This window comes from Toxorhynchites rutilus, chromosome 1, assembly GCF_029784135.1.
Source record: "Toxorhynchites rutilus septentrionalis strain SRP chromosome 1, ASM2978413v1, whole genome shotgun sequence".
In the NCBI taxonomy this organism is placed as follows: domain Eukaryota; kingdom Metazoa; phylum Arthropoda; class Insecta; order Diptera; family Culicidae; genus Toxorhynchites; species Toxorhynchites rutilus.
In genome coordinates, this window is record NC_073744.1 from 193,751,717 (window position 1) to 193,778,202 (window position 26,486).

The 26,486-nt window shown below is 36.5% G+C and overlaps 2 protein-coding genes across 6 annotated transcripts in view; one reads left to right on the plus strand and one right to left on the minus strand.

Annotated features, from left to right (window-relative positions):
- The window catches only part of LOC129779273 (bumetanide-sensitive sodium-(potassium)-chloride cotransporter-like), a 359,165-nt gene that overhangs the window by 331,205 nt on the left and 1,474 nt on the right, over positions 1 to 26,486 (plus strand). Inside the window, exons 1-6 of one of the 3 annotated variants that reach the window (XM_055786680.1) lie at positions 19,803 to 19,836; positions 20,908 to 21,056; positions 21,164 to 21,260; positions 24,419 to 24,806; positions 24,873 to 25,408; positions 25,466 to 26,442. In XM_055786680.1, coding sequence (XP_055642655.1) covers positions 20,929 to 21,056; positions 21,164 to 21,260; positions 24,419 to 24,806; positions 24,873 to 25,408; positions 25,466 to 26,442 — 2,126 coding nt within the window. In that variant the 5' untranslated portion in view covers positions 19,803 to 19,836; positions 20,908 to 20,928. Of the gene's footprint in view, positions 1 to 19,802; positions 19,837 to 20,907; positions 21,057 to 21,143; positions 21,261 to 24,418; positions 24,807 to 24,872; positions 25,409 to 25,465; positions 26,443 to 26,486 lie in introns of those variants that run through there. The other 2 variants (XM_055786688.1, XM_055786671.1) reach the window with 2 other exon arrangements.
- LOC129779248 (cadherin-86C) overlaps positions 1 to 26,486 on the minus strand; it is a 468,683-nt gene that overhangs the window by 226,251 nt on the left and 215,946 nt on the right. The gene's annotated exons all lie outside the window — the stretch shown is intronic.

Genomic DNA, 26,486 nt, shown 5'->3' on the forward strand with positions numbered 1-26,486 from the left:
CCCTCCGTATCTATCATCACGGTCCAAGCGTATAATATTAAAATCGTGGAAAGAGATATCATCTCGCGAAGAAAGCCAAGTTTCGGACAGAGCAAAAACATCACAATTGTAGTTATGAATTAAAATTTTGAATGTATCCAATTTAGGGGTAAGACTACGACAATTCCACTGTAAAACAGTGATATCTCCGACCTCTCTATTTAAATTAGACATCAAGAGAGATAATCATTGCAAGGAGGGGCCATGTTTGCATCAATTGCTGCAAAATTGTCTTTAACACTGGAAGCATTGAGATGACAAGGGTTCTGATGGAGTCAGAAACATTAAAACACTTGAAGATTTGGTCCAAAAGGTCAGACAACTTTATAAATCCCGATTGGGAAGTTGAACTGGACGGAATAACAGGGACAGTTGGGGTTTTTGATGTCCCCTCGAGTGCTGGGCCATTCGAAGGTGAATTATTCCCACGGAAACCAGGAGGAACCTGATTTTGCTTGTCCGCTGCACTCGATTTTTTAGGCATGCTAACAGGGGGTATCACCGGAGGGGCTTGTCCTTGAACTTTGGGAGTGGTCACATTTTTGCGCCGGGGATTCCCTTGGAAAATGAACGGTGTGCCCCCGTTAGCTGTGTCCGCTTCCATTTCGTCAACGGGCAACGTGGCGAAGACATTTTGTGTGTTGATTGGTTGTTGTTGTTGGGCCAGTGGAGAAGCGCCCTTTAAAATATCCGCAAAAGTGCGTTTCGAGCGTTCCTTCAAAGAGCGCTTCTGTTTCTCCCAGCGACTCTTGTAAGTTTCACAAACTGAGAGCTCGTGTGGGGATCCCCCGCAATATGGACATTTATGCTCAGTCGCACTGCAGGATTTCCCCTCATGTTGCTCTCCGCAAGTGGCACAGCGCTCCTTGTTGGCACAATAATCCGAAGTGTGACCAACTGACTTGCATTTGTTGCAAGTCATGGGCTTTGGCACGAAGAGTCGCACAGGTAGTCTCAATTTGTCCACCATAACGTAGTCAGGGAGGGCGGCACCAGCAAAGGTGACTCGAAACGAGTCGGACGGCGTAAATTTAGTTTGGTCCCCATCATGGGAAAGTTTCCCGAGTTGGCGACAGTCCAAGATTTTCACTTCCATTGAGGGGAGCTTCTTGAACTTGCCTTTTCCTTCTGCTTTTATTTGTTCGCTCGTCAGACCCGTTTCAGTTATCACCCCCTCAATTTCTACGTTATGGGAGGGTATAAATGTTCGATATTCGAGAGTGAAATGTTGATCAGCAACAATCTCGTTTGCGTGTTTCCGTTCATTCACGACAACTCGCAATTTGTTCGGTCTAACCCTGCGAATTTCAGATACAGAAGTGTATCTGGCCAGATCTTTCATGATCTGAATCACGTTAAGGTTTTTTCCTTTCGGTTTTGGCCGGAGGAAAACAACCCAAGGGCCAGTTCCAGGTGCATCTTCTGGATAAACTCTGACACGTGGAGCGGAGACAACAGAGGGGGAAGACGAGGACGAGGACGAGGACGAGGACGAGGACGAGGACGAGGACGAGGACGAGGATGAGGATGAGGACGAGGACGAGGATTGGGTTGGTTCGGAAGCATCAGAAGGGGGAAGCGAAATCGATGATGGGAGAGGGGGAGTGGAAGTAACAGTGGGTTGAGAAGGGAGGCTTGCAATTTTCTTAGAGGGGGGCTTGGTAGGATGAGCGGATTCGTCCCCAGAAGAATTATCTTCCTTATGAGGGACTCGTTTATGTTTTTTCCCAGATCTTATATGAGATTCATTATCGGAGATCTCCATCTCTGGAGATCCTCCACTATTCTCCATTTTACAAAAATTTCTGTCTTATTTCTAAATTATTATTGATTTTAACAATAATCTTAAAAAAAAATAGCAAAAAAAAAAAAATTATGATAATAATATCAAACAATGAACAAATGAATTGAATAATAATATTAATAATAAATATGTGTACCTTAATATATAAGTTGTTCCAATAATGCGCTCTACTGCCCTAACCAGGGAGAGACAGAGGCTACGCGCTACGGAGACAACACAATAGCGCAAGAATAGCTTACGCAGCCACGTGATGATGAATCCCGTTTGCGACAGTCACGCGATGGCGATCCCGTTATGCCGAATCAGTTCAACAGCCGCAATCCGGCTCGCTGCAAGAGCGCTGCTTCCTTTGTTCCTTTCGTCCACTTCACAAAAGGTCAGGTCGAAAGCGGACAGCAATGACCTTCACTCGTACCAATAGCACAATAGCAAAAGTGGCAACGCACAATACCGACACTGAACTTTACTCGTCAAGAGTTGGATAGCGAATGTGAATGAACAGGTATAGATGAAGCAGAAGATCAGGATCCCGGCTACCTAAGATATCCCGGACGGGGATATCCGATTGTCTGCCTTTTGCTCTCAGTGCTCTAGAGAGCTGAGAGCGAGCAGCATGGAACCGGATACACGACCAGACAACATGCTCGATGTCGTGGTAGCCATCGCCACAATCACAAAGATTGTTTGCTGCGAGCCCAATGCGATAGAGATGCGCGTTTAGGTTGTAGTGATTGGACATGAGCCGAGATATCACGCGAATGAAATCACGACCTACATTCAATCCCTTAAACCAAGCACTCGTCGAGACCTTAGGGATAATCGTGTGTAACCAACGACCGAACTCATCTTCACTCCACATGCGCTGCCAACTAACGAGTGTGTCCTGACGAGGAATGTGAAAAAATTCATTATAGGCAATTTGCCTTTCAAAAAGTGTGCCTTCTGAAGCGCCCACCTTAGCTAGCGAGTCCGCTTTCTCATTCCCCGGAATCGAGCAATGAGAGGGAACCCATGCTAAGGTAATCTTGAATAATTTTTCGACCAAAACACTCAATAGATGTCTTATTCTTGTTAGGAAATAAGATGAGCGTTTATCAACTTTCATTGAGCGGATTGCCTCTATTGAGCTGAGACTGTCTGAAAAAATAAAATAATGGTCGATGGGCAGTGTTTCAATGATCCCTAGAGCATAGTATATCGCACTTGTTGGAAATTTTAAGGGCTATTTATATCGATTTTTTTCAGAATTTCAAAAGCTTATGTTTTCGAGAAAAATGAACTTTGATTTTCAAAATATTTTTTTTTTCAATGAAATTTTTTTCCAAAAAATACATGAAAACCAAAACAATTTCCTACATTTCATTCTTTGACCAAAATTTTGTAGGCCTGATAATTTTTTTTGTAGATTTCATTTTAAATTTTGAGTTTTTTCAACTGTTTTTTTCGAAAAGTTGGTCAGAGAATGAAATGTTGAAAATTACTTAGGTTTTCATTAAAAGTTATCAAAGAATTTTTTGGAAAAAAATTCATTGTAAAAAAAATTTGAAAATTAAGATTCATTTTTCTCGAAAACATATGCTTTTAAAATTCTGAAAAAAAAAATAGATATAAATAGCCCTTAAAATTGCCAACAAGTGTTCCATACATCGGAAAAAGTTTGTCGAACAACAACTTTTTCATGTTTTTCTTTAAAAAATAAAACTAATGTTCAAATCGTTACGTTTTTATGTAGAAATTATCGCATTTTAAATGCTCTGCTAACTTTTCTCTGCATTGAAACATGTCAAGAACATGTTAAACGTGAGAATTTACACACAAAAATGTTGCGAGCAAAGCATTTTTTTTCCAGGAGTCTTCATACAAAAATGACTTTTTTAAAGAATTTCCTTTATTTCATATTTTGACAAACATTTTGTAGGTATCATAGTTTTTAAATTATAAATTTTTGTAAAAAATTAAGAAAAAAAATCTCTGAGATGGTGCTGCCAACGGCCATTTGAGTTGGCATGAAATTTGTCAACATGTTTATATTTTCTAGTTAAAATATAGTTAAGAGTTTGGCTCCTTTAAACTTATGTTACTGAGCCTGTAAAAATAAACGATTTAAGAAAGAAAAAATAATAAAGCATTCTAAAAACCATCAATTGAAAATTGGGAATTGGAAATACAAAAGGAAATGGAAAAAAATTGTTAACATAAAATTAATCAAAATTTTCAAGAATATCGTTGATTGAAAAGTTCAGAAAATTGTAAAATCGCAGATATCCTTAATTTTAAATTGCAAAAAAAAATCTCTTGCCACTAGTTTCGTAACTTAAGATTTTTTGAAGTTTTTCTATCAAAGTTCTTGGTAACAATTTTAAGTTTTCAATTGGCGTGGACGGTTTTTTCGCAATTTTCAGCTCACGCTTTTCTGCAGATAACCCAATCCAGATTCAAATTCAGGCTTCCGATTTCAGAATTTAGATTTCCGATAAAAAGTCCGAATTCAGTTCGCAGATTTAGTTTTCAGCTTCAGATATCTGATAGAGATTCTTGGTTGTTTCTGATGAAGAGAATGTGGAATGCAGATTCCGGTTCAAGAAATACAGATCAAGCTTCTTTCCAAATTCAGATTCTAGATTTAGATTCTAGATTTCTGATATCAACACCAGGTTTAAGAAGAGAACATCTCCTGTTTTGGGTTGGAAATTTTCAATATTCCTAAATTAAACTAATATTCCAAAACAAATCAGGAACAAAACATTCCAATAACTCAACAGTTTATCGCTAAACTCATCTTGATCATATTCATAAATTCATCCAAAATTATTCTGATTTTATTTTAGAATTTCGACCGCTGAGTGTTCCCCGAAAATTGATAACACTTGCGTGAGGCATATTTGATTTGTCAACGAAGTTGACAGCGCTGATGATTTACTGGATGTTTCTAGCTACTTTTGATTAATTGAACTGATTCATCAAGTGTCACACTGCCCGAATATACATGGTTAACGTAACCACCAACACCAATCAGTGAGGTAAAACGTATTTTTTTCTTGTTTTTAGCGGAATAATAATTGTGAACAATTTATATAGAACAATCTGTCTCTATTTAATAAATATTAGCGGTTACAAGCGGACCGAGGGCTTTTATAATTTTTGCCATTTTTTCAATTAAAAAACACGGTTGGCGCTTACGTCAACCACGCATATTTGGGTTGCACGGGTGACACTAGTTGTTTTGGGCAAACATTTAGATGTTCTAATCAACCCAATTATAATTTGTCATAATTTGAGATAATTCCCACATTAAGGTTCGAACACACAAACCAATTTGCACTGAGAAACCTAAATGTCATAATTTCGAAACGAAGTCCACCACACTTGCGTAACACAACAAAAATCGAGCACCGGGAAGCCCTTTGATAAAAGCAATCGTACGCAATTACTCGGGCAAAAACAAACCCCAACACCGAATCGATTAGTTCCCCTAATCACCGAACTTATGTGTATTAATATTGACGCACTCAGCTCTGACTTAAGCGCCCTCAAATGGCACATGACATTTCGCTCGCAGTCTGCTCTGCCAAATCCAATTGAGGCATCACATCATGTTATGACAGCATCAGGCGAAAGTCTCGGTAGCAAATCACACACACACACACGGGAAGGGGGAAAAACTCTAATGGTCGCCATTATTCGATCTGACATTTAGGTCCAAAAATTAAGCCCAAAATCGTGCCACGTGCCTTTTTGGAGTTTGAATATCCGATTTGTTTGGAGCGCCGCGCGTGTCTGTCTTTGCACACATTCCCCACACGACCTTGTCTGTTCGAGTGATTGTGGTGTAATTGTGTAATGACAGCGCCCCGCCGTCTCAACAAATGCCCTCATATTGTGACAGCAGTTGTTGTTGTTGTTTTCAAACAAGCGCACGTTTCGACATATAAATATTGCGGCGAACGGAGCGCCGATTATCTCGCCGTAATGATCTCATGCGTGATACGCGTTTCTCATTATTAATATGCTACCTGGCGACGATAAAAGCCGGAGTCGAATGCTAATTATTATCGCATTTCGATTAAGCCGAGATGATGCGAAGAAACAAAAAGGGGGTAATGAAATATATTTCTCCTGTGACCCGAATTGCCGGATTACGTGGATATCATTAGAGCGACAACGGATGAAAAAGATAATTTGTGCCACCACTCACCGAGAGAATTGTGATGCTTAGATGTCCGCGGTTGTTTCTCAAAATAATTCCAAACATTTGCGTTTTTTTTTTCTGCGGGTAAAAAACCAGAATACCGCCTAAAGCTCGTTTACTCCCAAATATGGCAATGTCACTTGGGCCAGGTTTTTTTTTCAGCTGTTCGAGAGAAAGATTGGTCACGACGCGACGCCGTTTTGTAGATGCTGACACGGACCAACGTAACAGCGCGAATTAAAGACACAAACGGAAACCTTCTTTGCGCGCCCCATGATTTCATAACGAATCGAGTGAGATCACCACCATTTTATCCGCGCTTTCTTTCCAGGGCGCAAGAGACCTCAAAAAAAAAAAACGCAAAGCACTTTCGCTTTCATTGCGCGCGGGCGCGTTAATGCCTAACCACAGAACCAATGGAGGAACCCCAACAACAGAGCCGCGAAGGAGCGGACGAAAATCACGCCAATTTCACACCCGTCTCGCGGGGGCTCCCAATTTCGAACACAATGGCCGAAAGGAGCCGCGCGCGGAACCAATTCGATTAGCAGCAGCCCGGATGATCACCCGAATGCAAATTCGACGAAAATGTGAACCTCAGATCTTGATCCGTGCGAAGGGGGGGGGGGGCGGTGGGCTAGGAGCAAAGGGAGACCCCCAAAAGGTCGAAACTCAACGCAAATGCAGCGCGATCCAGCGCCATATGGTCCAGAAGAATTGTTTCAAACTCGTTTGACCGGGTCTTGGAACGTTTCTTCGCGATCTTCGTGGAGTCTGGGGGTGAAAAGACGGGTGGATGAGAGGATGATGGCGGTGAAATTTTCGAACGTGCACTCGTTAAGCCAACAAAGGTAAGACGAATTGGAAGCAGACTGGCGAAGGACACACACAAACACGGGGCGAATATGGCGCACTGATTTCATTCGTAGGTGAAATTGTCATTGTGAGGAGGTCCGAAAAAGGATCGGTGCAATCGAGGGAGGAATTCGCTGAACGGGGCCTGGTGACAGCTGGGTATTTATTGCGGGATTGATTGATGCGGGTTTCCTTTTTTGATAAATTTCATTCTCTTCGATTTGGGAAAACAAAAAAAAGATGTCTTTCATTTTCTTTTGCATTTTCAGGTTGCCCAGAGATATTGTTAGAGTAAATTGAGAGTTAATGAATCGTTAGCTCGAAAATAGAAAAATCGCCAATTAAAAATTGGAAAAAAAATCATAAATAAAAAATTGTAAAAAAAATTTTTGAAAATATTGATAATTTGTATCTTCGAAAAATTGTTAAATTGGAATTGAAAAAAACAAAACGTAAAAAAAGGGATGCGAAAAAAAATTAATTAAAAATAATCTTAAATTGCCAATAAAATTTAAAAAAAAATCGTTAAACGAAAATTTCAAAAAACCGTAAATCAAAAATCAAAGATTTTGTCCTCACTCTCAAAAAATCGCAAATTGAAAAAAGTATGAAATACGGAAAATACGCGAAATCCTGAATTAAGAATGGCAAATACACTGGAGTCGCTTTTTATGCGGGGGATACGTGCCGCGTAAAAAAAACGCGTAAATTCCGAAATCCGCGTAAAAAACCGCGTAAATTTCAAAATTCGCGTGAAAATAAACCGGGTAATTTTCAAAATCCGTGTAAAAATCTAACAAACAGTGAATTATTAGTTTAAAATGTAACCCATATTATAACAACTGATTACCTGAATTTTTTTGCATGGTACAATTTTGCTATCTGTATCTTTTTTTATTTTTCAGCTACTAATCAGTGATACAATACTAAATTATTTAGGGAAAAGTCACACCAATCAGCACATTGAATTTCATGAGGTTAATGCGTGCCGCGTTGAACAAAACCGCGTAAATTCCGAAATCCGCGTAAATTCCAAAAGCCGCGTAAAATAGAACCGAGTATAGAAAAACCGCGTAAAAAGCGACTTCAGTGTAATCTCAAATCGTGAATCATGATTTTTTTTTAATTTGCAAAAAATCGTTCATTGAAAATTGCAAAAAACTCTGAAATTTGAAATTGAAAAACACCCTAAAACTACAAACTACCATAAATAAAAAAAAATTAGAAAAAAAAATCTCAAGCTGAAAATTGTAAAAAAACATTTTTGAAAATATTTATAATTTGTATCTTCGAAAAATTGTTAAATTGGAATTGAAAAAACAAAACGTAAAAAAGGGATGCGAAAAAAATGAATTGAAAATAATCTTAAATTGTCAATAATCTAAACTGATAAAATTAAAAAAAAATCATTAACCGAAAATTTCAAAAAACCATAGATCAAAAATCAAAAATTTTGTCCTCACTCTCGAAAAATCTCAAATTGAAAAAAGTATGAATACTAAATACGCTGTTTCTTCTTTTATTTTTCAGCTACTAATCAGTGATACAATACTAAATTATTTCGGGAAAAGTCACATCAATTAGCACATTGCCGCGTTGAAAAAAAACCACGTAAATTTCAAAATCCACGTAAATTCCGAAATTCGCGTAAAAAAAACCGCGTAAATTCCAAAAGCCGCGTAAAAAGCGACTTCAGTGTAATCTCAAATAGTGAATCATTTTTTTTTAATTTGCAAAAAATCGTTCATTGAAATTTGCCAAAAACTACCATAAATTAAAAACTGCTATATTGGTAAATTCGTATATTGAAAATTTCAGGAAATCGTAAATTGAAAATAGTAAAAAATCGTAAATCGAAAACTAGGAAAATCATAAATTAAAAATGTACAATGAAATGAAAGTCGTAAAATGAAAAATGTCAGAAATAGTAACATGAACATTGCAAAAAAAAAATCGAAATTGTAAATTAAGAAAAATCCCAAATTGTAAAACAAAAATGGAAAACTAAACTTAAAAAACTGTTAGTTTAAAACTGCGAAAGAAACGTGAAATGGAAATTATAAACATCGCGAATCGAAAATTCAAAAATCTTGAATATAAAAATTCAAAAACGACATAAAACGTAAATTAAAAATGCTCAATATCGAAAATTGCAGAAAATCTTAAAATGGAAATTGTAAAACCTATTGATTCAAGCCAATCCCAATCCCAAAAATCTTAAATAGAAAAATGCAAAAACTAGTAAATGAAAAACTGCATAAAACGTAAACTAACCCTTTGCGGTCGTATTAAATGTAATCTAAAAAACTTTTGTTTGTATCTAGTACCATTATTTATTATTGGTAGAAGCTACGTATTCATTCGCGAACAGTTTCACTAGACATTCGAATTGGTTTGGGACTATTACATGGTAGCACAAAGTATTCAGTATGATTCCTAGATGTGGTGACTGAAAACGTGAATTAAAAATACTCGTAAAATTGCAAAATAAAACGTAAATTGAAAATTAAAAATTGCAAAAAAAAAATAAAAAAATATTGCAATATATCTTAATTTTAAATCTAAAATTAATGAAAAATCTAAACTGTAAAGAAATTGTGAATTTTGAAATATAAAAAAAAATCGTTGATAGAAAGTTGCAAATAACTGAAAATGGCAAAATATCAAAAATTGAAAATTGCTAAAAAGTACTAAATTTAAAATAACAAAATTGCTAAATATCAAATGAAACATTGCAGAATATTACTAATTTTAGATCAGCAATTTAGATTATCAATAACTTTTGATTTAGAAATTAGAGATTTAGATTAATAGATTAGAATTAGATTGACATTTGATTACAAATATAGTTACATGAAAAATCGTTTATTGTAAATTGTAAATTGCAAGAACAGTAAAATAAGAATTATCAAAAAGGGAATCGAAAATTCCGGAAATCATAAATTCTAAATTTAAAAAAAACGTAAATTGAAATTCCAAAAATCATAAATTGAACAAATGCGAAAAACGTGAATCGTAAGTTGAGAACTGCAAAAAAACTCAAATTGAAAATTGTAAAAAAAATCCTGAATCTGCAGAAAATCGTTAAAAAATTGAAAAATTGGGAAATTTTAATTGAAAATTGAAAAGAAATAGTCATAATTGTAAATTACCAAAAAAAAACTTTAAATGAAAATCGCAAGAAGCCGAAGAATGATAAATGCATAGAAAAATCATATTTGAAATATGGAACAGCATTAATTGAACATTGCAAAAATCGTAACTGATTATTTGCAAGAAAAACAATAATTAAAAATAAAAACAGAATATAAAATGCAAGAAATAAAAAAAATGAAATTGCAAAAGAAAACTGAAATAAAAAAGCAAACTTAAATTTAAATTGGAACTAAAAAATCTCAAACTGAAATATCGTGAATTAAAAACTGCGAAAGAAATGATTCAAAGTGAACAATGCGTAAAAATTTGAATAGAAAATTGAAAAAAAAATTTGGACTACAGAATGCGAAAAACTGCAAATTCTATACTGCGAATCGAAAAATGTAAAAGAAGTAATCAAATAAAAAAAAGAAAAAAAAATTGAAATCCAAAATCAAAAAAAAAACTTGATTTGAAAAAAATAGCTAGAGAAAAATATAAATTGAAAAGATGTAAAAAATCTGAACCAGAAAAATAAAAAAAAACAGAAATTGAAAACTGCAACAATTCAATAAAAAAAATTAAAAATTGAAAATAAAAATCGTTAATTAAAAATCGAAACTGCAAAAGAAATAACTTAATTGAAAAATTGATAAACAAATACTTCAATTGAAAATTTCAAAAATCGGTTATAGAAAATTGCAAAGAATCGTAAATCTTGAACCGTAAACTGTAAAATTCAGAAAATAAAAATTGAGAAAATCATTAATTGAGATTCGTAAATCGTAATGCCAAAAAAATAAATCAAAATAAGTTTTAAAAAAAATTGAAAACGAAAACTGCGAAAATTTTCAATGAGGAATTACTAAAAAAACGCCAATTTTATATTAAAAAAACTCAAATTGAAAAATTGCAACTGCACATTGCATGTTTGCTAAAAAAAAAACATAAGCTGAAAAACATTTCAATGAAAATTAAGGATTCAAATATAAAAAAATGTTTCAAAAAATCGATCGAAAATTGAAGCAAAACTCGAACTGAAAATGGAAAAATTGAAAATTCAAATTTGCTAAAATCGTTCATCGTAAATGGATAACCACAAGAAAAAGATAAATTGAAAATTGTAAAAAAAACTTCTAAATGGCGATTTCAAAATTTCACAAAACAAAACTAAATGTGTAAATCAAAAATCGTAACAAGGAAAATCTAGAAGCAAATAATTAAGAACTTTAGTTAAGGCGTAACTAAAAATTGGTAATTGGAAATTGAAAAATTGCAAAAACAAAACCTTTGCAAATATAACGTTCGTAGAAAATCGTAAATTAAAAAATCGTTCACTTTAAATTGAAAACAGCAAAAACACATAAATTTGAAAAATAAAACTAGCCAAAAACAATTAAGCCCTTCCCGTATTATTTAATACGTCACACATCAAGTGAGTTCACTACTCTGCTGAGCGTTCTAGCGCCCTATGTTATGCAAGTACACCACGATTGAGACTCAATGTTGTACGGGAAAGGGCTAAATTGAGAAGTGCGAGAAGCGTAAGTTCGGGAAAAGAAAAATTGTAAATTTAAAATTACCATAAATTGCAAACACAATATTAAAAAAAATCGATAACTGATAACTTCAAAAACTTTCAATGAAATTTTTCAATTCATGAAATGAAAATTGGAAAATCGTTAATAGAAAATGTCAAACAAATCGTAAAACATTGATTGAAAACTAAATAGAAATTTGCAAAAAAACAATTACATAAAAATGGCAAAAACGTGTATTGTAAATTGAAAATTGCAAAAAATGCTCAAATTGAAAATTGCAAGATTAGTAAATTAGAAAATGCAAAAAAATAGTAAATAATAAAATTCAGAGATCGTAGATTCAAAAATGGCAAAGAAAACGTAAATCGAAATTCCAAAATTTGAAAATTAAACATTTGCTAAATGTCGTGAATCATATGTAGAGAACTGCAAAAAAAAACTTGAATGGAAAATAGCAAAATTCGTAAGTTTAAAATTGCTTAAAAACTTCTATTGGAAAACGCAAAAACAAATCACAGCTTGTATGTACAAGGAAAATTTTAGTTGAAAAATGCAAAAAAAAACAACTTTTATTGAGAGTTGCAAAATAAAATTGAAATTAAAATTATGAAAATTGAAAATTGAAAATTGCGAAAAAATAATTTAACAACAATATGCAATAAACCGTAACTCAAATATTGAAAATTAAACACTAGAAAACATAAATTGAAAATGTAAAGAAGTCGGAAAAAGAAAAATGCAGAAAAAAACCATTATTCGATATTGGAACACCATTAATAGAATGTAGCAAAAAAAAATCGTAACTCATTATTTTGGAATAAACTTGAAGAAAATGCAAAAAGAACTGGAATTCAGAATTGTAAAATCAAATTGAAATTAAATTTTACAACAAAGTTTAACTGAAAAATGCAAAAAAAAAACGTAAATTGAAAACTACCACAGAAAAATGATTCAAAGTGAACATTGCATAAGAACATAAGCTGGAAATTGCAAACAACTAATTTAAACTGAATTTTTTTTTAATTGAACTGAGAAAATGCTAAGAAGCGTACTGTAACTTTTAATTTAAAAATTTTGAATTCAAAACTGTAACTGAAATTTAATGGATTTGAAATTGCAAACAAAAATGTAAATCAAGAAATGTTAAAAATCATTTAAATTTAAATTTTGCAACAATAAGTCTCAATGCAATAAAAAAATAAATTAAAATTATATTAAAAAAATCGTAAATTTTAAATTTAAAATTGCAGGAAAAGTAATCTAGTTGAAAAATTGAAAATGAAACATGAATTGAAATCAATCGGTTATAGAAAATAGCAAAGAATCGTCAAATACTAACAAAATTGGGAAAATTAAAATTGAAAAAAATCGTTAACTGGGAATTGCTAAAAAACAATAATTAAAAATTTAAAAAAATATTGAACAGTAAAATTATCACAAAAAACTCGAAAATGAAAACAGTAAGAACTTTATGTTAAGAATTGCTAAAAACGCAGATTTAAATTTTAAAAAACCTGAATTCAAAAAAACATAACATTTGCAAAAAAAAATCGTGAATTGAAAAACTTTACAAAAAATGGAAAAAAGAGATCAATCGAAAATTAAAAGATCTAATTGAAAATGGGAAAAATAGAAAATTTAAAGGGCCTGGCCGGGTAAGGGACTAAAAAGTGCCCCCAAACCAAATCACCAGCTGTATGCCAAATATTGTATAGGCTATTAAATAAGGAATTTTGGCGGTTTTTTTGAACCCCTATGTGGTTTAACATAGGAGCTGTAGTGAAAAACATACTTTTCCGTTTATTTCACGCCATCCTCAAAAGCATCGAGATAAAAATTCGAAAAAAAATACTGAATGTGCATCTTACTACGGTGTATCAAAAAAAATTATTAAAATTCAAAAAATACAATTACAAAAATTCGTAAATTCAAAACAATCCTGTTGAAATTCAAAACTGGAAAAAATGTTAATCATTTTAATCATTATTCATTGAAAATGTTATCCAGTAAAGATAAAAACATGAAATAAAAATTGCCAAAAATTATGAAGAAAAATTGCAAAAATTCAAAATATCGAAAATGCAAAATTTAAAATTGTGAAACTTTTTTTTAAAATTCACAAAGCTTCGACAAAATCCCAAACAGTTTTAAAATATGAATCGTCCATTAAAAAAAATATGATCAAAAATTGCTAGCAGTAGTGAATCAAAAATTTGCCAAAGACTTGTTTTATTTTAAATTTGTCAATTTAAATCTCGTTGATTTCGTCGTCGTTCTTCAAAAATAATCAATTAATAATTTGCTTAAAAAAATTTAGATTAAAATTTTCAAAAAATCCGAAAAAAATACTAGGCTGCAAAAATTCGAGAAATTGGAATTGCTAAAACCTCACATTAAACTCTTCAATAAAGAAGTTGGTTGAAAAGTGTGAACAAAAATCATTGTAATAAGATTTAAATTTCGATTCATGGGATGAAAATTACAAAAAAAAATTGAAGATTGAAAATAGTCTCAAATTGAAAATTGCGTAAATAGATAATTCCAATAATCAACTACAAAGTGTAAATTAAAACTTGCAAAAAAAAAATATTGGAAATTGCAATATATCGTCAAATAAATTTTTCGAAAATTCCTCGTCCAAATCAAAGTTATTATTTGCATAAAATCGAAATGGAAAATTTAACAAATAATCAAAAAACGTTTACTGAAATTTGAAAAGGAAGTTGCATAAAATTGTTAGCTTCGGAATATAAATAGAAAATAACAAAAAAACTTAATTTAAATTTGATAAAAGCCAACAATTTAAATTTGTGAAATATCGGATATTACACATTGCAAATAAGGAAACTGATGGATAGTGTTCTATGATCAAGCAGAATCAATAACCCACTCTTCACCACCGTTGAGATAGAGCAAAACTTATAGCACAGTAATGCTAGTTGTACTCCAGTGTTGTGGTACAGACGATCATTATCGTCCGCTTTGTGTATTTAGGATTTAGCTTCGTGGGAGGCAAATCCATAAACATGGTGAGCTCGGTTTTATGACGTCCTGAGACGTCCTGAGAGATATGAAGTAGGAGATAAGAATAGGAACAAAATAGAATAAGCAGATGGTAAGAATGTGTATGAGCAAAGGAAGAAGAAAAATAAATTATATGAGTTAGTTGGTAACGAGAAACCAAACCGTGAACAAGTCTATCCGAAAGGCCCCTGACAATTTTGGTGTCAGAAGTGGGGTGCCGAAAATATTGGAGTGCCGAAAATAGTGAAATACCGAAAATATTAGTGTTTAAAAATAGTGAAACATAGAGGATTGCGGAAAGTACTGAAGAATGTGAACATAAAATCCGTTGTCGCCAATAATACGATCCCGTATAGCATGAGTATAACGTTAATTTTTACATCATAACGGTTAGATCAAAGTATCAAATAGACATTGTGTAGTGCACCAACAACATTAGTGTGTTTTGCAAAAATAAAAATAAAAAGTCGAGTCGTCTGCAATCAATACAACAGCAACAGCCGCAGCAGCAACCGGAACAGCAAATTCCAGCTAACAATCGAAGGTTTCACAGAAACAGAAGGAAGTAATACAAGGGACAACGTGAAAAACGGATGCTACAGGTGAAAAAAAAAACAAACCTAGGACTCATCACGCAAATTGTTATCGCACTCAAAAAGGTCGTGAGTAATTATAATTTCATTTTCTATCATATATATTATCATTATAATTTTATATTTCAAAAATAACAAAACATTTCATTCAAAACTGTCGTAATTGATTCATCATTTCAATATTTTAACGGCTGCAAAATTAATATACAAAAATCTTGATTAGTAACTAAAGTGGTATTTAAAGTAAAATAGCGACAAAATTAAAGAAATAGTAACTTGTGTAACTGAATTTATATAAAACAAAATGAAATTTTACTCGGTATTCATCTAGTAACTATAAAAAATCAAATAACTGTCAGTAGTAGAGGCATATTTTAAATAAAACAAAATACCAGACTTTCTTAAAATGGATTTCGTACAAATTTTCAACGGCACAGCTGCATCTCTCAATTCATTCATAGTAATTTTGGATGCATTGCATATGAGTGAACAAATCGCAACTCCTGCTAAAGAACTAATTTTTGCTGCGACAATTATTCATTGCAAATTGTCTGACTCAGTTCGAGAAAAATTAATTGGCATTGAAATTACATCTTGGGCCCAGCTAAAACCTATTTTACTGGAAAAATTTAAACCGGATCCAACGCGCATCCATATCATGTTGACAGAATTATCATGTTTTGCCATAAATCAAGGCGAATGTCTATCGGATTTTGCGGACCGATTATTATCAAAAATTAAAGACATTAAATTAGTGTGTGGCGCTGAGTCAGCAGTGCTTTTAAAATTCGCTGAATCTAATGCGATAGAAAAAATCAGAAATTATTGCTCGCCTCATGGACAATTAGCTTTGGGATCACCACAGACGCTCGAAGAAGCCAAAAATATGTTAATTTATAAAGGTTTAGGATCTTTCAAACCAGCTGATCAGTTTGAAACAGTTGATTCGATAGCTCGAAGAGAAATGAGCGATAACATAATGTCTGATTTTCAACAACAAGATTACCGTTATCGGAATCAATTCCAAAATTTCAACTCCCAATTTGGACGACATAGAAATGTACAAAATTTTTCAAATAACCGCCATAATTTTCAATCTACAGATTATAAAAATGGTAATAATTTTTATACCTCTAGAAATCAAAATTTTACTGGAAGACAAGATTGCAATCAAAATCAGTTTTATAATAACAGGTATTCAAATAACAGAGCCAGTAACAATAATTTTATGAATCAACCCCGAAGTAATCATATATATGATGGTATTCCAATAAGGCATATACATGGCTCTAATATTGGATCATCAAACTACAATGATACTACATTTTTGAATAAACATGAACCGAATATAAATTCAATTGATAGAGAAGAGTACAAAGAGTTTTTGCTATTTAAACAGCAACAAAACAATCAAATTCGTTCTGAAGGTGCAGCCCGTGAATTAAACAGCCACGAAGATATTTTACCTGACCGCGATCATAGCTATTGTCCGTCAAAAGAAAACGATGATTTAAATTTTTCGGAGGTATTCAAACCTCAATCACAAAACATTGAAAATAATTTTATTCCTTACATCGAAATTAAAACGCTATTCGGAAATTTGAAATTTCTTGTGGACACAGGTGCCAATAAAAACTATATCTCACCAAAACATGTGCACCCTGAAAAGCAGAAGACCGAGAAACTACATCATATTACAAACGTTTCCGGCTTACATCGTATTGATAAATTTACTGAGATGAACTTATTCTTCAACTTTGAATCACTTCCCAATCAAAAATTCCTTTTATTCCAATTCCATGAATTTTTCGATGCTATAATTGATACCGCATCAAATGAGCTTCGAATAGGAAATTTGACAATTCCTATGAAGAGAAAAACTTGCAGCCAAACTGAAATAAACTTTCATCCAATATTCAATAAAAGTGAAGTGAAAATGTATTGCTACTGTCTGCAAAACTCTAGGTTCATTATCTAACTTGAATAGTAATTCAGTTATTACAAAAACAGACTTACAAAAGAAGCACCATTTGAGGAAGCAAATTGCAACAGTCAACGAATTATTGAGAATTCAAAAAGACATTCGAAATAAACAAAAGATCATGGCACAACAAATTAATGAAACATTTTATAAGGGATCCTATGCAAATCATGCAAAATCTCGGAGACACTTGAATCTTTGTAAATTTGACAGAAATAAAAACATAATTAATAAAAGTTCTGAAATGTATCGCACAACGAGCAACAAATTATTTCGTTGGAAAAGACAAAACTTCGAAAATTTGAAAACGGAAGAAATGTTTTTAATAGCACCTACACCATTTAATAATGCAATATTATCTTCCACAGATTACAAGCATGTGGTCTATGGCATCAAGGACAACGAAGAAAATTCATTCAACCCAAATTTTCAAGGATGCAAAAACGATTATGATACAAAGTTCTGATGAGAAGGCTGTTGAGTCTCTAGGAAAACAACATGATAATCATCATAACTCATTGGACACGAATAAAACACATCTGGAATACCAAATACGTAATACATGAATTTTGCAAAAAAAATTATCATATTTTCTCCTTTTCAGGAATTCCTTTAATCCTTTCTTTCCAATCTCCCAGGTCAAACCCTCACTACCCTCACTAATAAACAACAAAATACTAACATTGGAAAAGAAAATCCATTGAAATCAGCAAAAGCATGAGCCAATTATGTCTCAAAATCTACGCACTAATTTACCACAGAACCAAAAAACTGTGGATTCGATCATTTTTACAAAATATAGAGCAATTAGTCAAATATCAAAAATATAAAACACCTTCTAGTTTATTAAATTTGGAAGATCTGAGATTATGAAAAGATTTTTAAATAATATTGGTCAGAGTGATTACTTGTAAAAGTAGAAACAATGCATAAGAGAAACTTTCAATTTACTGAAGAAAAAGCAAAAATAAATTACACAGGACTCTGATTACACTCCACAAAGAGATTTTAATGAACATTATTGAAGAATATTACAATGAGGAAGAAAACAAAGTAAAAAGTTATATATATATATATGAGATGAAATGGTATATTCCAATAAAATGAATTATAACTATATTAACTGATGTATTATCTTGAAAGAGAGAAAAAAAAATTAAGAACACTTATATTACATTATTGCTAACTGATATCATTAGCGAGATTCTTATGTGATAAACAACGAACAAAGATATATGCTGAATCTGCAATATAAAACATAAAAATATTCTTGAAAACATATGTATAAAAAACCTTTTTTTTATTTGAAAACATAAGTTATATGAGATATGAGATTTCAATTGTTTTAATGTAAGTAAGTCATTTGTTTACTCAAAGAGGTCATCTACCAAGGACATCTACAAAGCGCTGAGGATACGAGGACCACGGACCAACGGGGGTGGAAAGGTGACGAAGTCTGTTATGAGTTGGCTATTCATTGTCATCACCAACAATTAATTCGGGAATAGCTGAAATATCCTGACGACAATTTCGCAGTTTATGTTATTGCTCTTGTTTCCATACCGATTTCAATATGACGAGAATCTATGGAATGTGATTCGCATAAGTATTGTTGACGCAAGTTTCAAAGCGTTGGCCGTTTGAATACGACGAGAAAACACGAGATCAGTAATATCATCATTAACTGATTCTGGATTGAATAAAAAGCTGAAATTGAATTCCAGCCATCAAAGTATGCAAACTCATTATTTATGGCTTCCTTATCATCGAAAACACCAGACAATTATGGTCAACACATTCATCAAGAACAACGGAAAGCCGCGATATCAAAGATGTTAATTTTCTAAAGTCGCGAAATATCTGATTCAAAGTATTAAAACGAATGGCCTTAAATTTGCCAAAGAGCTCGAACAAGTTTCGTTTGAACTACTGAAGAATAATGATCAGAAATAATGCAATTCCCACTTTGTACTGAGCAATGTGTGTATGGAAGACCAGGAACAAAGTTTTACCAGTAAACGACTTCTTCGCACCATAAAATAATCAACGGTGTTAGATTTAACAATGATTAGGCACTTCAGACATACAGCGCCAAAATGAATCATTGGAACAAATCAGTCATCAATGATAAGCAACAAACAAAACAGTCACTACAACAACAACAACAATTGCCAATAAGAGTTATCAGAAGTACATAACACAGACGATAAAATCCGAGATGCTGCGCCTATATTCGACAGAATGAAAAAGTTCCAGGAGTAAACAAATGAGAAGATTTATTAGTCTAATCGATAACAACAGCAAGAGCTGAATTTATAAACTTATTATTAATTTCATTCAAGCATACACTCTCTTTTTCCGTAGGGGATAGTGATGTTGTGGTACAGACGATCATTATCGTCCGCTTTGTGTATTTAGGGTTTAGCTTCGTGGGAGGCAAATCCATAAACATGGTGAGCTCGGTTTTATGACGTCCTGAGACGTCCTGAGAGATATGAAGTAGGAGATAAGAATAGGAACAAAATAGAATAAGCAGATGGTAAGAATGTGTATGAGCAAAGGAAGAAGGAAAATAAATTATATGAGTTAGTTGGTAACGAGAAACCAAACCGTGAACAGTCTATCCGAAAGGCCCCTGACACCAGTGCTCTCGAATACCTTTTTTATTTCAATTGGTTCAGTTGTTTTCGAGTCTATACATGACATACATACAGAAGCCAAACCTTCATCGAGCAAACCAACAATTAATAAATTTTGAATTTGAGAAAAGATCTCAAATGTTGGATACGCCCTTACAAAGAAAGAAAGCTATCACAACTGAAATTGGGCATATGAGAACGAAATCATTTATTAAAAATATCGAAACAATTGAAGTGCAAAATCGAACATTTTTGGGCGTCTTCTGTGTGGAATTGCTCCATCGGTGACTTGTGGAACACTGCCACAGCTTTCCTCCGGCTTGAATTGATGAATGAAACTCAAACCCTCTCATTTGTCAAACCGTTGGTGATGACGACAATCCTTCTACTGCCCTCACGCGCCATTCTTCCAGACACGCCGTCGTCTGCGTCTGAATGCGAAGGGAACACAAAAAGCCATCAGCCACGCGCGCGGGGGTGGAGGGGGTGGTGGTGCAACATGAACTCCGTGCCACATCCGGCACAGTCTCTCCACGCAGAAGAGAAAGTACTCCGCCTACGCAAATCGTCGGTCGTCGTGGCCGCGTAAGGCGCAAACGGAGATGCAAATATCGAAAGGTTCTTTTGTTCGGCAGTGAAAAAGTGAAACATAAAATATGCTGGAAATTATCTTGACGCGTCAAAGGAGACACAAACAAATGCGTCAAGTTAGTCGCGGTGGAAAGAACCCGACTTTGTACACATCACAAAACATTCCACGGCTTCAAACGAAAAATCGGTTTTTATCACACATCCGTCGATGATGCCGCCGCCACCTGAAAAAGCGGGGGCGGGGAGGAGGGCGGATGTTATCACCGGACAATACTATCACACAATAAAAGAAAAACAAATGCCAAGGCGCTATGATTAGAGCAAATGGAAGAAGCAATTCCATAATCTCTTCACCATAAGAGGTTCTGTGGGTTCCACAGCAGTCCCATTTTCAGTCGGCGGGAATCTGTTGGCAGGACAAGACACTTTGGCAAACATTGGACTTCTCTCGGTTCTCATATCATAACTCGTTTTTTTTTACTGCTGCACTGTCGGTGTGGGGAAAATTATGTGCAGCTGCAACCGGTGGTGGTAACTATGGTATTAATGAACTTTTGGAAGGGCTTCGTGGGCGGTGGAAGTGATACCCTGGAGGGCAACCTTCGGGCCAAGAAGAGCTCGTCGGTGATTTTGGATGTGGGCGCGTTGGTGTGCAATGTGACCAGGTAGAGTTTGTGTGGAGAATGGGTGAAACGAGGGGAGGATGTGTAAATTATGGGGTGCAATTTCCAGTGAATTTTCAACCCGCGCATATGTTGTTGTTGCTCCACAGAGAACCGTTGCCACGTTTGGAGTACTATCGCACATCGAAACGGGGCCTCAAGCGGCCCTCGATCGGAGAATTGCATGGCGAACAGGACAGGAAGCCAGTGAGTGTTGTTGGTTTTAGAGTTAGAAAAGTTTTATCAGCCCATTTTATAACAAATTTCGCTCGGAAATCGTTTGGAAATTATCTTGAACAGACTGAAATTTCTACGTGTGAATATAATCGAATGGTACCCAATTTATCTCAGCAATTCAGAGCGAAATTCTTCTATCACAATTCATTTTTTTCACGAAAAATTAATTACTTTTTTTTTGTAGAATTGAAAAAAAACGTTTACATACACTCTGCCGAAATGACATAGTGGCAAACAATTTATTTAAAGGCCATAACATCGTGAAAAATTATATAAATCATTAACATCATTTCAAAGCTAGAGAGACTCTAATGAATTTTGAGAATCTTCTTGAATTCTATCCGGATTTGTAAGTGCAATGAATTTTTTCAGAAAAATATCGTGTGATATTGCATAACAAATCTGTTTTTGTACCGACGAATTTCATGCCAACTTGACTGGCCGTTGGCAGCACCATCTCCGTGTTGAGCGTATTAAGTGGAAATAAAAGACGTCTGGTCGAGTTGAGAGAACAAATTGGAATTAAAATTTTATTTGACTACTTCTAATATACCAGAGTACTACGATGAACAAACAACTGTTGCGATGCTGTTATAGTAACGTTAGTTACAAGTTGCTACGCTTCCATCACTCCTCCTCATCGCTAACTGATGTAACTCCTAGTTTCTCACGTAGATCCTCCAGTTTCACTCTGTTCAAGGGCTTCGTAAGGATGTCCGCCAGCATAGTTTCCGTTGGACAGTAGGTGACTCTGATTTCATTCCGTTCAGCCAAATTCTTTACAAAATGAAACTTCGTGTCAATATGGTTTGATCGTTTTTCTCCGTTGCTGGTCAACATCTTGATGCAGCTTTGATTATCTTCATAGATCTGAATTGGGGTCTTCACAGCATCTCCGAAGTCTTGCAAGAGCTTCCTAAACCAGATCAGTTCTTGACAGCATTCGGCAAGAGAAATATATTCCGCTTCTGTTGAGGACAGTGCGACACACGTCTGTTTCCTTGCACTCCATGCGATCGTACCGCCGCCTAGCCGGAAGAGATATCCGGAGTTCGATTTCCGATCCTTGACGTTGCCAGCCCAGTCAGCATCTGCGTAGGCTTCAAGAGTTTGAGTACCATTTCCCAACCTAAGTTGATGGTTGCTTGTAGCCTTTAAGTATCTCAACACTCTTTAAGCTTCGGTCCAGTCTTTCTCAACCGGTTGGCTGACGCTCCTTCCAAGGATTGACGCACTTATCGCTATATCCGGTCTGGTATTCACAGCTAAATACAGTAAACCACCAATGAGGCTTTGATATTTGTCATTAGTGGGAAGCCTCTCCGACTCCTCCTTTTGCTGTATATATCCGGGGTTCATTGGTATTTTTGATCCTTTCGCCTCCGCCAGTCCAAAACGAACAGCAAGCTTCTCGATGTACGACTTCTGGCACAAGTTATGGCCATGCTCCGTCTGGATCACTTGAATTCCAATGAAATGTTTCACGTCACCTAGCTCCGTTAGCACGAACTCTGAACCCAATCTCCGGATGACATCGTTGTAAATCTCTTCGTTTGGAGTTACCAGCAGCATGTCGTCTACATATACCAAGAGATAGGTTATTTGGTTGTTCCGCTTCCGAACGTATAGACAAGGATCCGCCACAGCTTGTTTGAAACCATTTCGCAACAGGACTTCATTCAGCTTCTGATTCCACATTCTTGCGGATTGCTTCAAGCCATATAAACTTTTACGCAGCAGGCAAACTTGACCATCTTCTTTCTGCACTCCTGGTGGTGGCTTCATATAGATAGTTTCATTGAGGTTCCCGTTCAGGTATGCAGTCTTCACGTCCACATGTTTTACCAGTAGATTACACCTAGCCGCAATGGTCAAAAGTACCCTGAATGTTGCCTGCTTCGCTATAGGCGCAAACACCTCATCATAGTCGAGTCCAGAGTGTTGCGTGAAGCCCTGGGCTACCAGTTGGGCTTTATATCTGATGACCCTTCCAAACTCATCTTCTTTCTTCTTGTAGGTCCACCGGGATCTAATGGCTTTCTTTCCTGGAGGTAACGTAGTGAGTTCCCACACACCGTTCTGCTCCAATGACTTAAGTTCATCCTTCATCGCTGCCTTCCAGGATGCGTTATCAGCACTACTGATGGCTTCATGGTACGCATGCAATTGTGAAAAAGAAAGTGAAGCCGGTTAACTCCACTTTCCAAATTTTTCGTTGCCAATGTACCGAAATCTTTCTACCACTTTATCTCTTACAATCCCAATCCATGAAACAAGCGGCTCTTTTCAGAGCTGAACAATTGAAAACTAGAAAACTAAATTCAAAAAAAAATCGTAGAAACATAGTCCTACGTCAAGCTTTCTTTGGTGCTCTAAAGCACCCCTTTGAAAAATATGTAGTGCTAAATTTTCCTTCAAAACTACCATGCGTCTCTAAAGCCAGTAGAATGAAGCTTGACAAGCCCCATGAAGACCTGTGGTAACTTCACTGAAACAACTTATTGAAAATTGGCAGGTTACGAGCATTCAAGCCACCAGATTAAACGTCATCCATTCAATATCTAAAGAATTTATTTGAAATAAAACTTGAGTTTCCCGATAATCTCAAAATAGATCGCACTGAAATGCAGTACCTACTGCAGATTGAACCCCCAATCGGGGGATTACAAAAATCGTGCGTACTTCAGATAACGCCGCGACGCGAGATCTCCGCACACTGCACCGCTTATCGCTTATCAGAACTGCGTCAGTCAAAATTCGACAAGAGGCAAGCGCAATCAGGTTATCATCAGCCATCAATCGAACCCAACACAGGTTTAAACATCCCCGAGCCGGTCCGGTATGGAGATTGTCGGGAAATGTCCGGTTCTTCCGAGATTTGTTTATCTGCTTATCGGGTAAACACACTTAACCCTGATGACGAGCGTTGACCGGGGAGTTTGAGAGGCGGTACCAGGAAACTCTTGCCTTCTCACTTGTTAATTGGAATGTTATCGGGTGTTATGCGCGCTTATCAACGCTGACCGTTGATTATGATTTCTCAATGCTAACTAATACCCGAAACACTTTTGGGAGTGATTGATGGGTTCTCATAGTCACCGTCATCTGTTGTTTACCTTCCACCACAGGATGCGGACGCCGGGAAGGACGACAAACCGGATGGCACCGGCCAGGGCCACAAGCTGGGATGGATCGAGGGCGTACTGATCCCCTGTCTGCTCAACATCTGGGGCGTGATGCTGTTCCTGCGTCTCAGCTGGGTCGTTGCGCAGGCCGGGATTCTTCACACCCTGCTTATCATTGGCGTTTCGTACCTGGTGTGCGTGATCACCACCCTCTCGCTTTCGGCGATCTGCACCAACGGACAGGTTAAGGGGGGTGGCATATATTATCTGATTTCAAGATCGTTGGGACCGGAGTTTGGGGCATCGGTCGGGGTGGTGTTCGCCTTCGCGAACTCGGTAGCCGCCTCGCTGAACACTATCGGGTTCTGCAATGCGCTGAATGATCTGCTGAGTGAGTCCGATAGGGCGCTAGTAATGGTGAGGTTCAACGTATCTGATTTGTGGTTTTTATTTGCAGGATCGTACGACACAAAGATCGTCGACGGGGACGTGAATGACGTCCGCATCGTTGGCACACTGGCGATCATCGTGATGGTCATCATCTGCGCCGTCGGGATGGAGTGGGAAGCGAAGGCCCAGAATCTGCTCATCGTCACCATCGTGGTAGCCATTTTCACGTTCCTGATCGGGGTGATCATGGGACCGAGCGGTGAGGGCGAAATCGCCCGTGGATTTCTGGGATTCTCGGGCGAAGTGTTCGCCGTTAATTTGCACGCAGACTTCCGGTTCAGCGAGAATACGGCCCAGACGTTCTTCACCGTGTTCGGGATCTTCTTCCCGAGCGTTACAGGCATCCAGGCGGGGGCAAACATTTGTGGCGATTTGAAGGACCCGGCGACGGCTATTCCCAAGGGAACGCTGCTCGCGTTGGTCATCTCGGCGATATCGTACGTGACATTTGTATTCTTCGCTGGATCGGCCGCACTGCGAGATGGCTCCGGGGATATAGCGGATTTTGTGAATGGGACTTTCCCGTCCTGTACGGCCGAAGGCGTGAGTTGAGCGGAGTTCAAATTATGTGTTTCTATTGACAATTGGCAATCGTTTCAGAACTGTGCGTATGGTCTGCACAACGATTACACCGTAATGCAGTTGATGTCAGCATCCAGCGGGGTGATTTACGCTGGCTGCTTTGCAGCCACCCTCAGCACGGCACTGACCAATCTTCTGTCGGTGCCAAGAATTATTCAAGCTCTGGGCATCGATCGCATCTATCCGGGATTGATATTTTTCTCGAAGGGATACGGTAAACACGGGGAACCTTACCGCGGCTACGGCTTGGTGCTCATAATCTCCGTGTCGTTTGTTTTGATTGCGAACATCAACGCGATCGCTCCGTTAATTTCTAACTTTTATCTGGCTTCGTACGCGTTGATCAACTTCTGTACCTTTCACGCGGCCATCGTGAAGCCTCTGGGCTGGAGACCATCCTTCCGATACTACCACCCCCTGTTAAGCCTCATCGGATCGGTACTCTGTATCGCCATCATGTTCATGATCGACTACATCTACACCATAGTGACAATCGTGGTGATCTTTGTTCTCTATCTGGTCGTTGTGTACCGCCAGCCGGACGTCAACTGGGGCTCCAGCACGCAGGAACAGACCTACAAGAGCGCTCTGTCTTCAACGCTGCAGCTGCAGCGCATTGGAGATCACGTCAAGAACTACCACCCCTCAGTGCTGGTCCTCACGGGGAACCCCCTGAATCGATCCCCACTGGTGGACATGGCTCATCTCATAACCAAGAATCATTCGCTCATGATCGTGGGCGATATCATCCGGGAGCGCCGATCGCACCGCAAGCGTCACGAGGTGAACGCGGAGTGCACGAAATTTTTGGAGATCCGAAAGATCCGTGGGTTCTATCAACCCATCGATGGGGTATCGTTCGCGGATGGTGTCCACGCGCTCATACAGACCTCCGGGGTGGGTAAGCTTTCGCCCAATATAGTGCTGCTAGGTTACAAGGCCGATTGGGTGAGTTGCCCGGCGGAAGATCTGCGTGGGTATTACGATGCGTTGAAGTGAGTTTGGTGGGATTCGTTGTTGTTATTGATTTTTGCTGACA